The 21598-nt window shown below is 38.2% G+C and overlaps 1 protein-coding gene across 1 annotated transcript in view; it reads left to right on the plus strand.

The window, feature by feature from the left end:
• Positions 1-21598, plus strand: part of LOC126106173 (uncharacterized) — a 463842-nt gene that overhangs the window by 413918 nt on the left and 28326 nt on the right. Inside the window, exons 31-33 of the mRNA XM_049912411.1 lie at positions 3327-3478; positions 8475-8685; positions 17090-17244. Of these exons, the coding sequence (XP_049768368.1) occupies positions 3327-3478; positions 8475-8685; positions 17090-17240 (514 nt within the window). The 3' untranslated portion in view covers positions 17241-17244. The remainder of the gene's footprint in view (positions 1-3326; positions 3479-8474; positions 8686-17089; positions 17245-21598) is intronic.

The following is a 21598-nucleotide window of genomic DNA, read 5'->3' on the forward strand; positions in this document are numbered from 1 at the left end:
GTAGGTGCCACCGAAATTTCGTTGTCCAGTGGTCCTGAGTTGCAGTACATACCTATTAAATCAATAACGTCCAATAAATTCATTCCTTGTAATTATTCTTCTCGACACATTTTCCAGAAAATATTAAAAGAATTCATCACAAACAAAACACCTAGTTTTTTTCATCGGAAAAGCTATGAAAAGGTCATACAAATTACCCTTCTTGCATCTGTGTAATAAGAGACAAATTACATAATTCAGGTGCCTGCAAGTATGTAACAAATTACCTCCAGCTGTCATCCCTTAATTCTTTATACAGACTGTTACTATAAGCGAAATTTTGAGGACAAACTTTTCAAATTATTGACACTTTTACTTTGAAAATTGAACTACAGTGAGTGTTGGTATAAATTGAATTTATAATTTAAATGTAACAAAAGTACAGTTTTTGTTTTCTAAATTAACTTTCCCTTTAATACAGAAAGTTCATGAAATACCAGTGTGTTTGCATAACAGTGTTTACTTACTTTTCCTTAAACTAAGTGTTTTGTATCAGATAAATTGTAGTGTTGTACACAAAATTAAAAAAATAAGACTTGAGTAATAAATTTCTATACAGGGTGTTACAAAAAGGTACGGCCAGACTTTCAGGAAACATTCTTCACACATAAAGAAAGAAAATATGTCATGTGGACACGTGTCCGCAAACGCTTACTTTCCATGTCAGAGCTCATTTTATTACTTCTCTTCAAATCACATTAATCATGGAATGGAAACATACAGCAACAGAACATACCAGCATGACTTCAAACACTTTGTTACAGGAAATGTTCAAAATGTCCTCCATTAGCAAGGATACATGCATCCACCCTCCGTCGCATGGAATCCCTGATGTGCTGTTGCAGCCCTGGAGAATGGTGTATTGTATCACAGCCATCCACAATATGAGTACAAAGAGTCTCTACATTTGGTACCAGGGTTGTGTAGACAAGAGCTTTCAAATGCCCCCATAAATGAAAGTCAAGAGGGCTGAGGTCATAAGAGCGTGGAGGCCATGGAATTGTTCCGCCTCTACCAATCCATCGGTCACTGAACCTTTTGTTGAGAAGCGTACGAACACTTCGACTGAAATGTGCAGGAGCTCCATCGTGCATGAACCACATGTTGTGTCGTACTTGTAAAGGCACATGTTCTAGCAGCACAGGTAGAGTAACCCCTATGAAATCATGATAACGTGCTCCATTGAGCATAGGTGCAAGAACATGGGGCCCAATCAAGACATCACCAACAACGCCTGCCCAAACGTTCACAGAAAATCTGTGTTGATGACGTGATTGCACAATTGCGTGCAGATTCTCGTCAGCCCACACATGTTGATTGTGAAAATTTACAATTTGATCACGTTGGAATGAAGCCTCATCTGTAAAGAGAACATTTGCACTGAAATGGGGATTGACACATTGTTGGATGAACAATTCACAGAAGTGTACCCGTGGAGGCCAAAAAAATCGGCTGCTGATAGTGCCTGCACACGCAGTACATGGTACAGAAACAACTGGTTCTCCCGTAGCACTCTCCATACAGTGACATGGTTAATGTTACCTTGTACAGCAGCAACTTCTCTGACGCTGACATTAGGCTTATCGTTAACCGCATGAAGAATTGCCTCGTCCATTGCAGGTGTCCTCGTCATTCTAGGTCTTCCCCAGTCACGAGTCATAGGCTGGAATGTTCCGTGCTCCCCAAGACGCCCATCAATGGCTTCGAACGTATTCCTGTCGGGACACCTCCATTCTGGAAATCTGTCTCGATACAAACGTACCGCGCCACGGCTATTGCCCCATGCTAATCCATACATCAAATGGGCATCTGCCAACTCCGCATTTGTAAACATTGCACTGACTGCAAAACCACGTTCGTGATGAACACTAACCTGTTGATGCTACATACTGATGTGCTTGTTGATGCTAGTACTGTAGAGCAATGAGTCGCATGTCAACACAAGCACCGAAGTCAACATTACCTTCCTTCAATTGGGCCAACTGGTGGTGACTCGAGGAAGTACAGTACATACTGACGAAACTAAAATGAGCTCTAACATGGAAATTAAGTGTTTCCGGGCACATGTCCACATAACATCTTTTCTTTATTTGTGTGTGAGGAATGTTTCCTGAAAGTTCGGCTGTACCTTTTTGTAACACCCTGTATAAACATGTTTAAATTTAAATTTTTGCAAATTAGTGGTTTAGTGCATTGGAAATAAAAGGCTATCAAAAAGAAGGAATAGATTTCAAACATTTGTTCCTTCCAAAGTACAAAAGGTGGAAACAGTGTCCCAACATTCTTGGACAGAGAAGAGTTCAAATGTTTATGCATTCAATGTGAGCACTATGTGTTACATGACAAATATCAAAATGGTGGCTCATTTCCTACCACACATGAAGCAGCTGGTCTCTTGTTATCTAATTTACAGCTTCAACAATGCAATGTCTCAGATTTTCAAGAGTGTCAGGCATTTGGGGGATAAAAATGTGCTCTTTAACGTAATCCCACAAATAGTCACAAGGTGTGAGGTCTGGAGACCTGGGAGGCCACTGGTGATGAAGTTCATTTTCTGCTCCTACTCTTCCAATCTAACACCCACACCCCACACCTTGTGACTTTCGTCTGTGGGGTTACATAAAAGTCCGCATTTTTATCCCCCCTACGCCTGACACTCTTGAAAGTCTGCAACATTGGATTGTTAATCTGTGAATTCGATAATGAGAGATCAGCTGCTTCATGTGTGGCAAGAAATGAGCCACCATTTTGATATTTGTCATGGAGCACATGGTTCTTGCATTGAAAGCATAAACATTTGAACTTTCCTCTTTCCAGGAATGTTGGAATCTTCTGTAGTTTGGAAGCAATAAATATTTGGTAGCTGTTCCTTTTTTAAAAATAGCCCTGTTTATATTTAATAACATATTCACAGAAAACCATTACTAACTCCATGTAAATTAGTTCTTTTCTTCTTATTGTAGCTGTTTGTTCCAAATGAAATTATAAGATGGTGAACTTTGCTAGAAAAACGCTGTATTTATGCAGTACGCCAAGTCATAATTGAAAGGATTACTCACACTACCACATTGCTGACAAGTTCACACAGAGCTACTTCTCTAATAACTGAAATGTGTCCCACAATTTGGTTGTAAACATGTATTGCCAACTACTAATACAAAACTGTATCTTGTGGTACAATTTATATTCGGTATAAGTTTCTTCATACTAGAAATTCAGGCTATTCCCTGACATTTTACTGTGTGTGTGTGTGTGTGTGTGTGTGTGTGTGTGTGTGTGTGTTGCAGGACGGGCAAGGTGAAAGGCATCGAACGAATCTTGGGAGCCATGGAGACACTGGAACCATCACTGATAGAGGTGACATCAGGACAAGCCAAATATGAGCACCAGCACCGCTCCATCGTGTGGAGGATGGCGCGTCTGCCCAAGGAGGGTCAGGGTGAGTGTCTGTGAGAGTCCACCTCACACAGAGACTCTTAGCTTCAATGTAGTGCCATTATCATCATAAATCTTAAGACTCAGTTACCATGCAACATGGTGTGGAGTAAGAAACTGGGCTCACATAGGATGGCAATTGAAACCCATGTCTGGCAATCCAGATTAAAGTTTCCTGTGATGCCCATAAATTGCATAAGCTAAATTACTGGATGGTTACTTTGAGAGAGTGTGGCCAATTTCCTTTCCCAGTTCAAGCTTGTGTGTATTGTCTAGTGAAAGCATGATCAATAAGACATTAAACTCTAATTTTCCATCCTTAAGACTGACCTGATGGAAACACTCTGAGCTATTCTATCCTCCACAAGTTTCATCATCTGTGCATAACTGCTGCAGCTGACATTCATTCAACCTGCTTCATCTCACTCTATAATTTTTACATCTTTTTATGTCTCAGAATGTGTTTCATCAATCTGTCCCTTCTTTTAGCCATATGATGCCATAAATCTCCCCAATTTAATTCAGTAACTCTTCATTAGTTAGTGAATCTGTCCATTTATCTTAAACATTCTTGTGTAGCACAGTATTTTAAGCGTCTTCTGTTCTCATCTTGCCTCTGTCATTTGTTGTGCATGTGTATCTCACATACAAGTCTTTGCCCTAAAGAAATAATTTCAGAACAGTTTTTTCAACACTTAAGTTTATATTTGGTGTCAACATCTCTCTTTTCAGGAAATTGTTTTGCTATTGCCAGTCCATGTGCTTTATCATCTTTACTTCTATCATCAACAGTTAATTTGTTACCCACATTGCAAAACTCATCTACCACTATCAGAATCTCATTTCCTAATATGAACATCACGTAATGTCATACTAGTGTCAAGCAGTACTTGATTTAATTGTACTACACTCAATAACTCGTATTTTATTTCTATTAATCTTCATCTCATAACTTCTTTTCAAGGCACTACCCATTCTCTTCAACTGGTTTTTCAAATCCTTTGCCACCTGACAGAACTCTATAATTGGTGAAGCTTAAAGTTTCTGTGTGTTGTTTTTCATCCATGAATTTAATTCCTATTGTAAATACCCCCTCTGTTTCTCTATCATTATGCAGACTGAATAAAATGTGAAATATGCAGCAACACTTTCTCAGTTGCTTCCAAATTACTGCCTCATTTCTATGACTTTAACATTTTAGAACAGTAACTAGGGTCCTGTTCAAGCTGTGGACAGCCTCTAATTCCCTGTTTTTTGATTCCTGTTAATGTCAGGCTGTGTTATTGAAATCAAAACATTTTAAGCCATTTTAGTGTGGTGGATGAAAGGATATTAAATGGCAGTCTTTTTTACTTGCCATCACTTGGGCAGCTTATATGTACAGTGGCTGACCAAAAAAAGTGAACCACCCAGAGCACATGGTCTGATGTCAGTGTAGCTTGGTACATATACATACCATTGGTGGTAATGTAGGTAATTAGAGTTGCAGTTATCTGTACCAGGCAGAATGCCCAGCAGATTGCATTAAGTGGTGTTTTTAATGTTGTTGCCAGACCTGGTAGGGAATGTAAGAGGTGTGAACAGCTGAAGATGTTGAGTGATCGCTGTAAAGTGCACACAAAGGTGCTGTGTACTTGTGTGAAACATCATTATCAGCACCTGAAAGTGTTTGAAAGTGGCCTCATTATGGGTCTCCCTTTGGCCAGCTGATCACATCATACTTTTATTCTGGTCAACTACATGTGACCGCCACAAAGGGGGATCGCTGTATTGTGTAACGAGCACATTATAACTCTTGCACGATCTGAGAACAAGTAAAGGACTTCCTGTGACATTACGTGTTGTCCTGCACTATAGGTCAGTGACTAGCAGTACACTGAATAGGGAATTTCTGTCCCATGTGCAAGCTGCCATGAACACCATAACACAGATTGTTGCTTTTGTTGTAGAGGCACCTACTACTGAGGAATGACATTGCATCATCTTTAGCAATTAACCACAGTTCTTCACTACCCTAGGTGACCGTTTCTGGTGATTATGGCAGTGACCTAGGAAAAGGTCTCATTTTTCCAATATTTTGGTGAGCTACAGCAGTGTTACTCCCAGTGTTGTGGTGTGGGGAAGCAGTGAGATGACTAGGTCAAGGATGATCACATCACAGGCACCCAACATCCTAATGTGTTACCTGTCACACAACAGTATTTTTCAACAGGACAGTGCTCGTCTGCACATGGCACGTGTGTCTGAATGATCTGCATGAGGTAGAGGTACTCCTGTAGCCAGCAAAGTTCTTAGATCTATCCCTGATGCAACCTGTGTGGGGCCAGCTCAGATGTCAGCTACCTGTCAGAGATAGTATTCATGATATCAAGGGCCAGTTGTGAGAGTTGTGCACCAGCTTGTCTTGGGAGAAGATTCAGCGGCTTTGTGACATCCTTCCCGCCTGAGTCAGTTTGTGCATTCAAATCAGTGAGTGTGCAGTGACATGCTGGTAGGTGGACTCATGCTGCCAATTTCTTTGTAAATTTGACTCTATTTTTTTTAATACGAAAAAACATCACATATCCCCTCTGTCCATGGAGTTTAATTTCGTTTCCCCCTTTCTACTGACCTCTTCACTTTTATTGATATTGGGTAGTTGACTGCTTCTTGAAATCGTCTTAAATGATTGTAGTGTCACTTTATGCTCCTTACAAGCTCTTTTCCTCTTTAATTTCAGTACTCTGCTATAAAAATAGAAATGAAATTCAAATAGTTTCAAAGCCCACTAAAATGCTCCATTCAAGTCATGTGATTGACATTAATTTACCTCTGAGATATGCTTCCCACTGTTACAAGGAAGGATAGCGTCATTCAGTGACATTAAACTCTTAGTGAAAATTGTCATTTGACCCAGGTGTTAGAGTGGTAGACCATTGAATTTTGTAACACAATGTCCATAGATCCTGGTTTGAATCCAACCTGAATGAATGTTTTAACTTATTTGTAAAATGACTCCACAGTCAAATCAAATCAAAATTATGAACCTTCGTAAATGGAGTATTATTGTGTTTTCCTTGCTGTTTACATATGCTTGCATTTGCAATAGCTGTTCACATACATCACATTCAAAAAGATGTTCTCTTGTTAACATGGCTACACACTTTTGACTTTATTAGAAACAATGTTTTTGTTTTTTTTACCTTTGTACTGTCCAGCTAAGAAGTTTCATCATCTTACAGTCTGGTTCAGACATTGGCGATAGTTTACACTCACAAACATCACAGACCTTACGTTTGTGTTACGCACATTTTGTACATGATTTATATATATCTCCATATAGAAAACCTCGTCATCTTACAGCTTGTGTGGGCATGTGGTGATACCTTAACTACTAGCCATGCTCTCCAGAAAAGTGAATTTGCAAAGTAAATGTATTTTTCCTCTATTGTCTGTTTCTCAGACTATGATTAATGTAAAGCTACGTGTAATACATCCCAACATCAAATAAACTGCTACAATCTGTTCTTGCTAATGCTATTTTCCTATTTTGTGTAAAACTTTTAAAAATATATGACCTTTCCAGGACTTGAACATGTGATGACATTATCCACAGTCATCTGCAATATCCGTTGCACCACTGAGTGCCTTGTCAGAGCACTGTCTGTGCTGAGCATCTTCTATACAGGGAATTGGCACTAAGATTTGCTAAGAATAATTTTATGATGCTTTGGGTTGTAACTCATGATTGATAGTCTACAATTTGGTTATAATATATTGACCCATTTACAGAAGTTCAAGTCATTAGTTTTGAGTGAGTTGAATGATACTGCATGGAGCACAGGGAAAAGAATGCCCATCGCTGTTCTAAATGGATGGACCATAAATGCATCAACTTTCGCAAGGCTTCCACTATGTGTTCACAAAATTCCTTTCTATTGTTATTTAAAAGCATTAAGTGCACTTTCCATCACTAAATATCTAAACTGTTTGCAGACAAAGCATGTAAAAACCTTGTAACCTCTGATAACACTCATACAACATAAGTACAGCTTTCGTCTGATTGTTAGTCTGTGATATCAACAGAGCATCAGCCAGTAAAAGTGTGTTGTCGATCATGTGACAAAATCTTGATATTTAATGACTTTTAAACTTTAATCACATAAAATTAACATATATTTTGTGAGAATATTGACTGTGAATCCTATTTGAATGATATATTCAATCAGAGTAACAACAGCTGAACCATATTTTTAACAGAGGGAAATAGCCTATTGTATATTGCTGCTTCCTGTTCTTGTAGGCCTATGACTTAATACAACTGACCAGATCCTGTTGTGTTCCATACAACAGCAGACAGGTATTATACAAGAATCTGAAAACAAGCATAGCCCCTCTGCATCAGCAGACAATGACAAAACTTACTGCAGCATCATGGAGGTAGTTTACAATTTGCTACTAAGAATTTGGTAAACATATTGTTGGAACAAGGTATTCAGAATAATGAAGACATAATTGCTTGTCATGAGTTTCATCAGAAAATGTGTTAAAGTCTTTGTCTTTCAAATGCAGATTGAAGTAACGTGTGAGTGTATTAACTGACCATTTGATCAAAGTTTTGTCAATGAAAAGAAGAGATGGCACTTAGTCTAGCCCGGTACACAGTCTAAACTGTCAAAAAGTTGTTAAACTGCAGATATCTTGTTTTGGGAAAGTATTTACTCATGAAGAGGATGGAATAAAGTGTTAGCATATCCAAAATTTAAAATTTTATTGAATGAAATGTATCATGCAGAAATTATTCAACGTGACTTGAACATGTCAGACCTACACTTCTGTATTTTTCATTTACTAGGATGTATTACAAGGTTTAAGATCATATTCACAGTAACATACTTCAAACATTTGCTAGTTTAGTTTCTACTGTGACTAGTAGTTGCAAATGCTGGTATATTGTGCTAAGAAAATTGAAGTTTAGGTGCTGTGAATGACATTACGCAACTCCTCTTTTTCACATGTAGGTGCATACACGACACACTCGTTCGTGTGCCGTTTGGGTCTGACATCGTATGACCAGATCCCAGAGCAGCTGGCAGAGTACTGTTATGTGGAGTTCACCATGCCTGCCACACAGGTGTCCCACACGACGGTGCGGTCCGTATCTCTCTGCAACGGTGCCAAGGATGATCCCCCAGAGAAGTACGTGCGCTACCTCGCCCGACACGAATACAGGTCAGTCTGATACCTATGCTCTCTTCTCTCTTGCTCGTGCTCTTGCTCTTACAAAAACATTTCTACATCTGTTTCTATTACCTTCTATGGCACCTGTTGGTGGGTATGTTTCGATCGTAGAATGTCAGTACTATCTGATATGTTGAAGCAAGTGTCTGAGGATTTACTGATGTTTCATGAACAAACTCATTGTTTCATATCAGAATGAGTGGATGAAGAAAATATAGTGAGGCAAGGCAGTAGCGTCAACGAGTTAGGGCATTTCTTTATAGAGTTCACAAGAGTTCGCTGTGATCAATTTATTGGCCCTATATGCAACACCATTTATGTGATAATGGTTTTACTAAATCCCATGCTACATAGCTAATTTACATTAACCACAATAGTGAACTGTGAAAAAATTTAGAGTCCAGCATCTGAAATTAATAACAATAAAGGACTATTTGTGCCAGATGCAGGAACCTAAATAGAGAACATTAAAATCATTTTATTTCCACAAAATAACTGTTTCAGACTGTAAATAGATTAATTACACCTGTCCTTTGCAAAATATATTCTGTTGCACACAAAAATAAAAAAAAAGAAAGAAATTCTCAGTTTGTTAATTACTATCTCAGGTTTGTGTTTCATGGCTGATAATTATTATGTTGAGACAAATGGAACTGTAGCTGATGGATTTTTATCAAAATGCTGTAATGTGTGTTACTTAACATGTGATGTGTGGTGGTAAGTTGATGTTACAACACTCATAACACTTCACGCATATTTGCAAAATTCCCAAATATTGATCATGGTGGTGGCTACTGGCAACGAGTAACTGATGGTCATCACTTGTGTACATGACCAGTCTTAGTCACTTCTCAGCAGACATTGAAGATCTTCACCTAATGTCTTTTTGCAAAGTGAGTCATATGGGAAAACATACCTCCCTCAGTGTTCTGAAAAAATTTGAACATACAAGGGTTGGAACTTAAATAGTGGGAACTATTTATTCACAACCGATACAAAAGAGTTACATGTTTGCACCTGTTACTGTCCTTCAAAGTAGTCACCAGCATTGTGTAGAACCCATTGCCAGTGATGTGGAAGGTGTAGTATACTGTTAGCTGAGCCTGTTCTGTTGATGGTGTGAATGGAGCGGTCTACTGCTTGCCGAATCCCTGGAACAGTTCTGAAGCGAATGCTACAAAGTGGTTCCTTCATCTTCAGAATCAAATCAGTCACAAGGACTCAAGTCTGGGGAGTATGGTGGATGGTACAGTACTTCCCAGTCCCATCGACTGAACAGAGCAGTCATAGCTTGCGCTGCATGCACCCACGTGTAGTTGTGCAAAATGATGGGTGGGTTGCACAGAAAGTTTCGCCACTTCTTTTGCAAAGCTGGTTACATGTGATGCTCCAAAAACACAGTAATACTGTGCATCGACTGTCTGCAGTGGAGGAATGTAAGGCATTAGGATACCACCACCACAGTCGTACATGAGAATCACCATAACTTCCACCATATTGGGGCTCTGACGCACTTTCGACTTTCACGGCAACCCATAATGACACCATTTGTTGGATTGGAACTTCCATTTTGGCTCTTACAATATGGCCCATGTCTCATCCAATGTTATGATACGGCATAAGAAGGCCTCTCCTTTGTGCTCATAGTGCTCCAAGTCCATCTGAGCAGTGTTTTAACGCATCCATTTCTGCATTTCCGTCAAGTCATGCAGAACCCATCATGATACAATTTTTTGCATTCCCAGGCATTCCTTCAGGATGTGAAGCACAGTCATATGTGCTAAACTGGTTTTGTGGGCAAGCTCACAAATCATATGGCATCGATCACTGTCCACTAACACAGCAACAGCATGCACTTGTTCTTCAGAGATGCCAGGATGACCTGCCCGATGTGTGTCTGCCACAGTTTGCTTACCTTTGTTGAAGGCTTTTACTTAATGTGTCACTGTTCTGTACGGCAATGTAGATTCCCCACGCACCTCTTGAAGACCTTGATGACAATGTCATGCTGTACAAACTCTGGAATGTTCAATCTTGATCCAGCTCCGTTGTTCCTGTTTCGAAAATATAGTGACACCGTTACATTAGACTACTCGCTCACAAGTGACTGTGTTTTGCTCGATTGTGCACGTGCCGGTGGCATGGGATGGGCGAGTCCATTTGCTCAGGAGTACAGTAGTTTTGTCAACAACGTGTGCAATCAGTGACAATAGTAGATTCCATTGCATAGTGTCTCCACAGCCGTGTTGCCCCTATTTAAGTTCCAACCTACATATATGTACATACAGTGTCATCAACTCCTCACTTGTAGAAAGTGTTCATCACATGAAAGAAAGTAATTAGAAGTAGGTGTGGTGTTATTCCACATGTCTTACAGGCATCTCTTTAAGTGGTTGGGAATATTAACCACAGGCACACAGTACATCTATTCACTTTTGAAATTTGTCATCAACAATCTGAGTATGAGAGTAAAACACTGATTCCACAACTACAGCACTAGAAGGAAAAGTATCTTCATTACTCTTTAATGAATCTAACTTTGGTGCAAAAAAGGGCAAAATATACAGCTACAAAACTCCTTGACAATATACCCCTGGAAATCTTGTTTTCAAATATATTGTGTTAGTGGATATGTTCATAGCATTTTTCCATACATTTAATAAACCCAAGAGATACATATAACAGAGATTTTGGTCATCAATAATATATTCTCTTTGAATATTAGGAAAGGAAAGGATTTTACGTTGTTTGATATATTATCCTTCCCTATTTACAACAGTCAGCCAATACCAGGGTATCTTTTCATTTCTGTGACTGTATAAATCATGTGGTTTTGAGATGAACGTCTCATCAATCCACATTCTGAGTGGATTTTCATCCAGAAAGGAAGCTCCTTGAAGGTTGTTCAGTAGAAAACCGAAAACTTGAAAATCTGTGGTTCAAGATCGGGTGAATATGCTGAGTGTGGAATGACTTTCCAATCCAAATCCTGTGTACTGCTCCTTGTCAGTCTAAGAGAATAAGGGCAGACATTATCATGAAGTAGCATTACTTTATGCAGCCTTCCTGGTCATCACCCCTGGAGTGCATCTGCAAGACACCTCAGTTGTTGACAGTAAATGTCAGCAGTTATGGTCAGCCCTTGGGGAAGCAATTTTTAGTACATCACTGTCACTGTTCTGCCAGGTGCATAACATTATCCTTGGTGGAAATGCGCAGGTCTTTGTATAGGGAACTGCTATTGTTTGTGGTCAGCCATTCCTTTATTTCACTTACATTAGCATAAAGACACCAGTGACAATACAGGATGTGAATGAATGGTCAGTGTTGTTCACAAGCCAATTGATGATGAGCAAGAGATGCATATATGGCCACCCACTGATTTTTGTGATTTTCATTTAGAGCATGCAGCACTCATACAAGTGATTCTTGAACTGCATGCAAATTTCACATGACTCAGGAATGATCACAGATCATCCCATTTTTCAGTTCTTGAGTACACTTATGTGGATAGCTGTGGATTAATGTGTTTATACTATCTTCTTCAAACCCCAAAGGTTTTCCTGAATGTGGAGAGTCATTGATGTCAAAATGATCCTCCTTATAATGAGAAAACCATTTTCTTGCCATGCTTTGTCCAATGGCATTCTCTCTACACATGGCACAAATATGTCTGGCTGTCTCCACTGCTGTCACACCCCTATTGAATTCAAGCAGAAGACCTTGTCAAAAGTGTTAAGATTTCTTCACTTAGCACTCCATTTTCTAGCATCCACAGCTCCACTCATTGTCTTCAAATGACAAAGTGACAATATGTAAGCTCAAATGACAACAGTGATCTACAAACAAAAAATGACAATTGATAAATAAATTCATAGCAACCAGAGTAACATCATGCAGAACAAAAATGCTAAAAACTTATGCACCAACATAACAGATTGAAGGTGTTCCTCCTTAACAACTCCTCCTGTACTACAGGTGAATTTTTTAGTACAAATAATTAATGATTTACTCAGGAAATAATCTGTAAATGGCCAGCATGTAGCAATATCATTTTTTCACCCTTTTTTGTGTATTCAGTTGACATGTTCTGCATCATAATATTTATTGTGAATATGATCTACAGGACTCATACTAACTGTCATCATCTTGTCAAGTCCCTTTGACAGTCTACTACATTGCATCATTGCACATTGGGACAGTGAGTTTCATTCTGACTTTGGTAATGGTTTGCAGCAGTTACCAGGGCGACACAGTTTTTCATTTGTTGGTTTTCAGTGATGAAGCCATGTTTCATGTTTAGGGAAAGGTGACTAGAAATGATATGCACATTTGCAACAACAAGACCTTCACATGAAAATGTGGACTACTTTGGTGATTTTTGGAACACAGCCTATGACCAGCTTAGACAAGTGATGACTCTTTCTGCAGGACCCAACCATCATTTTGCAGGACAATACTCAAGCATGTACAGTGCAATCCGTTACTGATATGTTTGACTGATGGGACTGCTAAGTGCTATATCATCTACTGCACACCCCTGACTTAAGCCCTCAATTTCTAAACTGATGGAAACACTTCACGGCATTTGCTTCAGAACTACTACAAACTTGTCGGGCAATAGACCATGCCGCTCAAACTGTCGACACACCTAGCACTGCTAAGGGTATCCTGTGACTTCCACATCGCTGACAAAAGGTTATCCACAATGCTGGTGACTACTTTGAAGGTCAGTAAAACTTTGAAATGCGTATCTATTTTGTACGAGCTGTAAATAAATAGTTGCCACTGTTCCAACCATTGTAGTTCACTGCAATCGCTCAGTCTTTATCAGTACATTGGAAAGACAGTAAAAATGTCATGCAATACGAACTCCATCAGTCAGCACATTCACTGAAATAATGAAACAGAGTTACCAACATAACTCTGATTTGTAACTATTGGATTGAAAGTTCAGTGAAACAGAATGATGAAAGCACTTATGGTGTTAGACCACATAAGCTCAAAGCAGAACCAATGTTAGAGTACCATAAAATTACGATATCCAGATGATTGCCTGATAGGTAGACACTGTAATTATTTTCTGTACTGAAGCAGTGGCTACAATAGTATTGTTCTAAACCATGAAAATGTAAGTCAAATGAGAACTAGGGAGAGAGAGGAGGCATGAGATGAAATGTAAAGAAAGTAGGTAAGAGTGGAACAGATGACTGAGGAAGGTGAATCACATGATGTGATGTAGATTCCCATAGGTAAAAAAAGTCAGAGAGAGAGAGAGAGAGAGAGAGAGAGAGAGTGTGTCAAAATACTAGCTGCAGAACTGGTACCATCACTGCTGATAAGTCATGACTATGAATTGGGGTGCACCACCTGGATTTTCTCGAAGTGCTAGTGACATGTTTAAGCATCTCTCATTCTGCCAACCTCTAACTGCTGCAGATGACTTACTTCTGTGTTTTAGTGAATAAAAATGTTTCAAATTTTTATCATACAATGTACACGCCACTTTGCATGCTACCATTTGCAAAAAACCTCATTTCAATACCTTAAATCATTTATGAAATACTACAATTTTTATGACCACAAGATTCATGTTGTGCAGTAATGGAAATGGGTGCAATGCATGTGACTGTCCATCAGATATAAAAATCAATAACTCGAGGACAAAATGAGATAACATCATGCTCTCAATTTTAAATGAAAATTAGATATACCAAGATTTCATACACTGCAATGTGTGAGCTAAAATCAGCCATACACAAAGTTAAAGCAATGTGTTTTTTACCTCTGCAAACTCATTAAAATTTTGTGCATTGTGTCACTTAATTTGATGCAGCACAGTAACTATGATGAATAATGAAAAGAAATTCAGACTATTAGATGTGCACAAATTTTTTTTTTTTTTTCACCTAATAGTTTTCTTAGAATTGGAAAGTATTTCGTAGTGGCTACAGCATAATTTTTCAGCATTGGATGTGGCATTTGTCGAGCAGTACAGCCACAACAAAGCCACATGCAGCACAGAATGCAGAGTGTGTATCTGTAGCAATGACAGGCTTAACAATTCTATTGTTATCGGAGACAACTAGCAGGTACAGGATGCTTACCTTAAGTGTCAATGCTCTCGACAAAGTAACAACTTTGTAGTTAGTAGCTGTGGGCTCACAGTCTCACCTTTGCAATACCTTATATAGTGGAATGAATTGTCAGAAATAAAAATGCAGTCGCCAATTCCTGTGATGTTTATAGTTTATTGAAGCATCCACATTAACAGCTCAAAATCACGAACACATAATGTAAGCATGGATCTTGTGTCTGTCATCTGGATTTCAGTGGCAAACATGACATACGTCATCCAAAGGCAATACAGCGCATACATTTTAACCTCTTTATGCATATCAGTAATAATCATTTACATTTCTGTTAAGTGTAAAATAGATGTTGATAATTATATATTTCTACTTCTTTGAAATGATCATTAACTATAAAAATATAATTTAGCATTCTATTTTTAACAGTGCAAGGAACTTAGCAGTTGCCTGATAATCTTAATATAAAATTACGGTACTATTCGATGTTTCATTTTCTCAAAAAAATATGTTCAGTGTTTTATATATTGTTTCAGTGTTAAAAAATCTATGTAAGATGTTAGTACTGGTCATTGTGAGAATCAAGGGTGTTCTAAAATTTCTGATTAAGAAGCAATTTAACTTCTTAATTTCTGCATTTAATACCTATACAACTATTTTGACATAATCTAAAGTACACTGTGTTTACACCATCTCCTAAGCTGTGGAATGAGCTGTAAATTAATGAAAGGTAGTAACTTTTGTGTGAATTTTGAAGTTATGTCTCATTTCAGATTATATATTAGTTTATAGGCCATAACAGTTTGATTGGTTTTCCCTCTTTTTACACAAGGTGTGGTCATAGTCGAAGTCAGTCAAGTATTATCCACAGTAAAACTCATTCTCAAGTTGTTATCTTCCGATATATATGTGTCACAACCAAGGTTGTGGTTGTAATTAGTGTTCATCAGAGCACTTTCTTTCTTGTATTAAGTCATGTGAATATAAACTGAACATTATAAAATTGTGCAAGCATAAATGTCAAAGATAGCGTCCTGATGTTTATTTCTTCATCTAAGTATATTATATGCCAACAATTGAGTGTGCAAACTTCTAGTAAAAATCTGATACATGGCAAATAGTTCAGTATTATCTGATAAATGACCTGATTTAGCATTGTAGTATCCAATAGGTAGGCAAAAATGATGCACTTGGCAATGACAGCTGATTTAAAACCTGACTGTAATTGCTATTTTCAGTTAATGCAGCTCTGTCTCCACCATTTTCTGAACAAACATTCTAGATGCAATTGGATGCAATGGACATTGTGAGTCAGGTACCTCACAAAAGGCCATTGCTCACAGTGTGTCTTCAGTGGACCCAAAAATTAAAAAACTGGAGAAATGTTGATCAGTGCCAACGAATCACAGTTTTCTCTGTTTTCGAGTGATGCACGGTGTGAAATACACTAGTGGCCAAATGCTGTGTGTAACACACAAGGTCTGGGTGGTTTATGTTTTGGGGGAATTTTTCATGCCAAGACTTGGACTCACTCATTTAGGTTACCATGAACATGAACCAGGTTGTTCATTTAAATATCCTCTGTAACAATATGTTGCTAGTTCTATCAATCATGTTCACAGGCTGCATGCATATGTTCTTGGTTTAAAAAACCCTCTGGCATTCAACCTCATCTCGATTAACCTGCTAAATCACTCACCCTTAATATCATAGAAAATGGTTCATGACTATGACAAACAGTGAGTGGAAAATGGAATTCAGTATTGATGTAATTTGGTAGCTGTACAAGGTATTATCATTAATGAGATGTGACATGTGAAGAAACTTTTGGTCTCTCTTCCCCATCAAATTGCGGCTAGAGCAATACTATTTGTATATCATCTCCTGCGGGTGACTTAACTTTTTGTCGTGTGTGCTTACAAGAAAGGCGGAAAAATGAAAGGCAACACAAAGAGCAGAACACCAGCCAAAACTGAAAAAGGAAGAAATTGCATTCATTTCCTTTTCTGTACCTTGTTATATTCTCTCCCTGGTAACATTCCTAATTTTTTGTCTTGTCTTAATACAAAAACCTCAAAATTAGCCATCTTTAATTGCAGTGTGTTTCTGTTGGCTGCGATGCATTTGGTGCTGCCTTGACAGTTGACAAATAAGAGCTAGCACATTGATATAAGTCTGTGCAAACTCATTTCACTGATCTGAAAAGTTTGCTATGATTTTGTCTTCCTTTCGACTTGTCACAGGCAAGGGACACCATGTTCATCAATACAAGGAGAAATACTGTAAGAATCATCTTGTGTTCACAGGGTGGGTATCGAACACACTCAGGGTGAAGGCCCAGGGGCATATGTGGCAGCCACAATCACGACTACCAAGCCTCCACCAGCAGAGTTGGAGACACTCGAAGAAAAGGAAGCTGCACCAGCTGCCGACTCGGATTCAGACTCATCTAGTTAACCTCGTAAGTCATATATTATTTATATCATAATTTTAACGTAAAATTTGATTTATTAGTCACATAACATACTCTCATCTGCAGTTCTCTTCAACTGCATGTTAGACGAGTATATTGGAGAGCTGGAAAATGAATTGGACAATAAAGTGTTACTGAATGAAGTTTACATTGGAGGTTCAAAGAATGGTGCTTGAATCAACTGACTCACATTTGTCAATGACCCGGTGATCCAGTCAACAAACACTATGGTGGTAAAATCTTCTCAATTTACAAGCCATGTCACTTCAAATAAAACATTGGAGCTTTCAATAGTTGGCTGTGCCATTGTCGTCAGGAGTTAAAATCACTAACTGCTGGGGTTGGCCAGGTATTTTGCCTGTCACGTAAACTAGTCCTATCTGTCCTAGTCCTATAGTTCAGAATTGGAAGATTCTACCAGTGATGACCAGGTCTCTTACAGTTTCTAATGTTTATGAACAGGTAGTTAGCTCAGACATGTGTGGAGCATAATAGTTCTTACTTCTTAAAAAATGATATTTCGGCCATGTCCAAAAGAACAGATATCGTTGGTGATCTTGCAGCTCTCAAAGAATGAAATTAGAATGAAATCAAGACAATTAGCTGCTTACAGGCATTGATAAATATAAATGGTGACAGTTGTAAGCAGGAGATCCCAGGTTAGAGTCCCAGTTGGGGCACACATATTCAACTGTCCCCGTTGATATTTATCAATGCCTGTAAGCAGCTAATTGTCTGGATTTCATTGTAATTTCAAAGTGTGAAGTCTGTTTGCACTAAAGTTAGTGTGCAGTCTCTAGTGAGACAGGAACTGAAATTGAGGGTAGCAAAGCAAAAACTGAAATGTTTAACTCTGTTTACAAACATTCCTTCATAAAGGAAAACCCAGGAGAATTTCCCCAATTTGACCCTCACAGTATTAGTGTCAGTGGTGTGAAACAGCTGCAGTTGTTAAAACTGAACAAAGTTCCAGGACCATACAGAATCTCTTTCAGATTCTATACTGAACCTGTGGCTGAGTTAACCCCTCTTCTACCTACAATCTATCATATATCCCTCAAACAAGAAACTGTGCACAGGTCACACTCATCAACAAGAAGGGTAATAGAAGTGACCTACAAAACCACTATCCAATATTCTTGACATCATTTTGTTGTAGAATCTTAGAAAATATTCTGAGTTCAAACTTACTGAGGCATCTTGAACAGAATGACCTCTTCCATGCCAACAAACATGAATTCTGAAAACACTCACGTGAAACCCAACTCGTGCTTCTCTCACGTGACATACTGAAAGCACTTGGATAAGACATTCAGGTAGATGCAGCGCTTCCTGATTTATGAAAAGCATTTGATTCAGTACCTCATCTACACTTATTGTCAAAAGTATGATTATATGGGTTATCAAGTTAATTTTGTGACTGGATTGAGGACTTTTTGGAGGAGAGGACACAGCTTGTTAACTTTGACAGGACGTCTTCGTCAGATGTAGACATAACTTTGGGTGTGCCCCAGGGAAGTATTTTCGGACCCTTGCTGTTCATGTTGTATATTAATGATCTTGCAGACAGTATTAATAGTAAAATCAGGCTTTTTGTATATGATACAGTTGTCTATAATGAAGTACTATCTGAGAGTATAATATAGTATTCAATCATACCTTGATAAGATTTCAAAATGGTGAGAGTTTGGCAACTTGCTCTAAATGTTCAGAAATGTAGAATTTTGCATTTCACAAAGTGAAGAAAATAGAGTATCCTGTGACTACAATATCAGTGAGTCACTGTTGGAATCAGCCAAATAACACAAATACTTAGGTGTAACACTTTGTAGGGATATGAAATGGAATCATCACATAGGCTAAGTTGTGGATGAAGAATGTGGTAGACTTAGGTTTATTGGTAGTGCACTGAGGAAGTGCAATCAGGCTACAAAGGAGTGCTTACAAATTACTCTTGTGATCAGCTATAGAGTGTTGCTTAAGTGTGTGGGACCCACACCAAATAGGACTTGCAGGGGATACTGAATATATATGGAGAAGGGCAAGATGAATAGTCACAGGTTTGTTTGACTCTTGGGAGAGTGTCTCAGAGATTCTGAAGGAACTGAACTGGCAGACACTTGAAGACAGGTGCAAACTACCCCGAGAAAGTCTACTAAGAAAGTTTCAAGAACGTCTTTAAGTGATGACTTCGGGAACGTGCTAAAATGCCTTACGTATTACTAACATAGGAATCATGACAATAAGATTAGAATAACTACAGCAAGCAAGACGCATTCAATCAATCATTTTCCCCACACACTATGTGTGAATGGAACAGGAAAAATAATTGGTACAATGGGATGCACCCTCTTCCATGCACTTCACAGTGGTTTGCAGAATATAGAAGTAAAATTTCACACAGCACAGATAAAGTGACATAGTTTGCTACACACACAGTTACATAGAAAAGTCACACAATAGATACGATATTCACAACTATTATTCCAATGAACCAAAACATACAGTTTGATTGTCTGTTATTCATTACTGTAAAACGTGTTCTCTTAACTCTGATAACATGAATGGAGATGCAACTTGAAAGGTTCCTGAGGTTGGGCTAAAGAACAAACAGATGCAAGATTAGCCCTGTATGTAGCCTGTTACAAATCTAAACAAAAAGTAAAGTAAGACAAGAGTGAGACTGACTGAAATGGCATGAACTTTGTCCTTATAAAGTCTTGCTCCATGATATTACTGAAATTTGTTCATTTATAATAGTTCACAAATTCTATAGGTCAGAAAGTTAATCTTCTGTTAGCTGTTAATTTTTTTTATCATATTTTGTTTGTATATTATTTATCATCAGCAGCATTTATTAAAATAAACAGTACTAATTTATGCTTTCACACTGGGAATCCAGGATTTATGACTATGGGAGTCATCTCATATGTTAAAGTTTAGTTATTGAAAATTTAGTGATTTTTAAAAAATTAAGTACCCTTTCTAATTAATATAGGTGTCAATAGATTCAGAAAAATCATGCAATCAAAGGTATATCAATAAATCACAGGAATTTATAGTACTTTACCTATAACTGACACTGAAAGTTTGGACCAGGTGAAATCTATAATTAACAAAATCTTTTAAACTAATTATATTTGGGTTATTATAAAAACTTCACCAAAAATAGGAAAATTAACTGTTTAATTTGGAAGTGGTCTTTTTTCCTGACTTTGCCTATTAGCTCATAAGATTTTCCCTATGGCTGGATGTAAGAAACTTGATAATGGCAATAACTTGTGATAACCATTATTTCTGATGGAACTAATGAACTCATTGTAACCAGGCAACAAACTGAATGATCTGCATAATGAAGGTTTGTGGATGGAATTTGTTTCTACCATTTGGATAATGTGCATGATATGTTCTTAAAGTAGAAAATTTTGAAAAGAAAAGTAGCAAACATTTTGTATAGACCTTAACACGTGAAACAGGAATGCATACAAAGCAGGTCACATGCTTATATAGGTGTCATTGCAGCATTGGGAACATTCCTGAGAGGGCAGAAGTGATCCATGCATGGAAGGTGGGTTGGACTGCTCATGGCAGCTCCAGTTCACTGCAGGACCAAGTGAGATAAGGTAGCAAAAGGGATTGGCTCCATATTTGAAACTGTCACTCCCACCTCCCTACAAGCATCACATGTCCACCTTTGCTTTCACTTGATATCCAAAGCCCATACCCACACATCACTGAGTGTGTGCCACTGATTCTGTTAAAATTGTTACTGTTTGTTCTAATTTTGGCCACTTCCTTTATAACAGAACCTGAATGTGATATTGCAAGAGCAAAGACTCTCATCTTTTCAGAGTGTTCTGCATCTGTTTTCTAGGCAATGTTGAGCCATGGCAAACTTTTCAAGTTCCCTGTTTTGTGTGTCACAAGTGCTCAGTGCATCATTCAACAAAATTTTGAATAATTTGCCCAACGTAAATGCTACTGCATTTTCAGGGTATGCCATACACGCCAGGAACTCATAAGATCTACATTGTCTTTAATCCAAGAACTTCTGAGAATGGAAAACTGCTATCACTTTTAATCTCAACAGTAAATGTAATTGTGGGATGGACGCCATCCATGTTTTAGTTGAGTCAGACAGGAGCCCAGCTTGCTCATTCAGTGTACAGGAAATTTGTGCACATTGACCAGTACTCCAACACCAATAGTTTCCTCCACCCTGTACACAAAAAAATGGTCCTGACCCCTTAGTCCACTTGACAAAGACTATTTCCGATAACAACCATCTACAGTCAGAATATCAGCAGTTAGGATGTGTGTTCAGGGAATATGGTTACAGCAT

The sequence above is a fragment of the Schistocerca cancellata genome, chromosome 10 (assembly GCF_023864275.1).
Source record: "Schistocerca cancellata isolate TAMUIC-IGC-003103 chromosome 10, iqSchCanc2.1, whole genome shotgun sequence".
NCBI classification, from domain to species: Eukaryota; Metazoa; Arthropoda; class Insecta; order Orthoptera; family Acrididae; genus Schistocerca; species Schistocerca cancellata.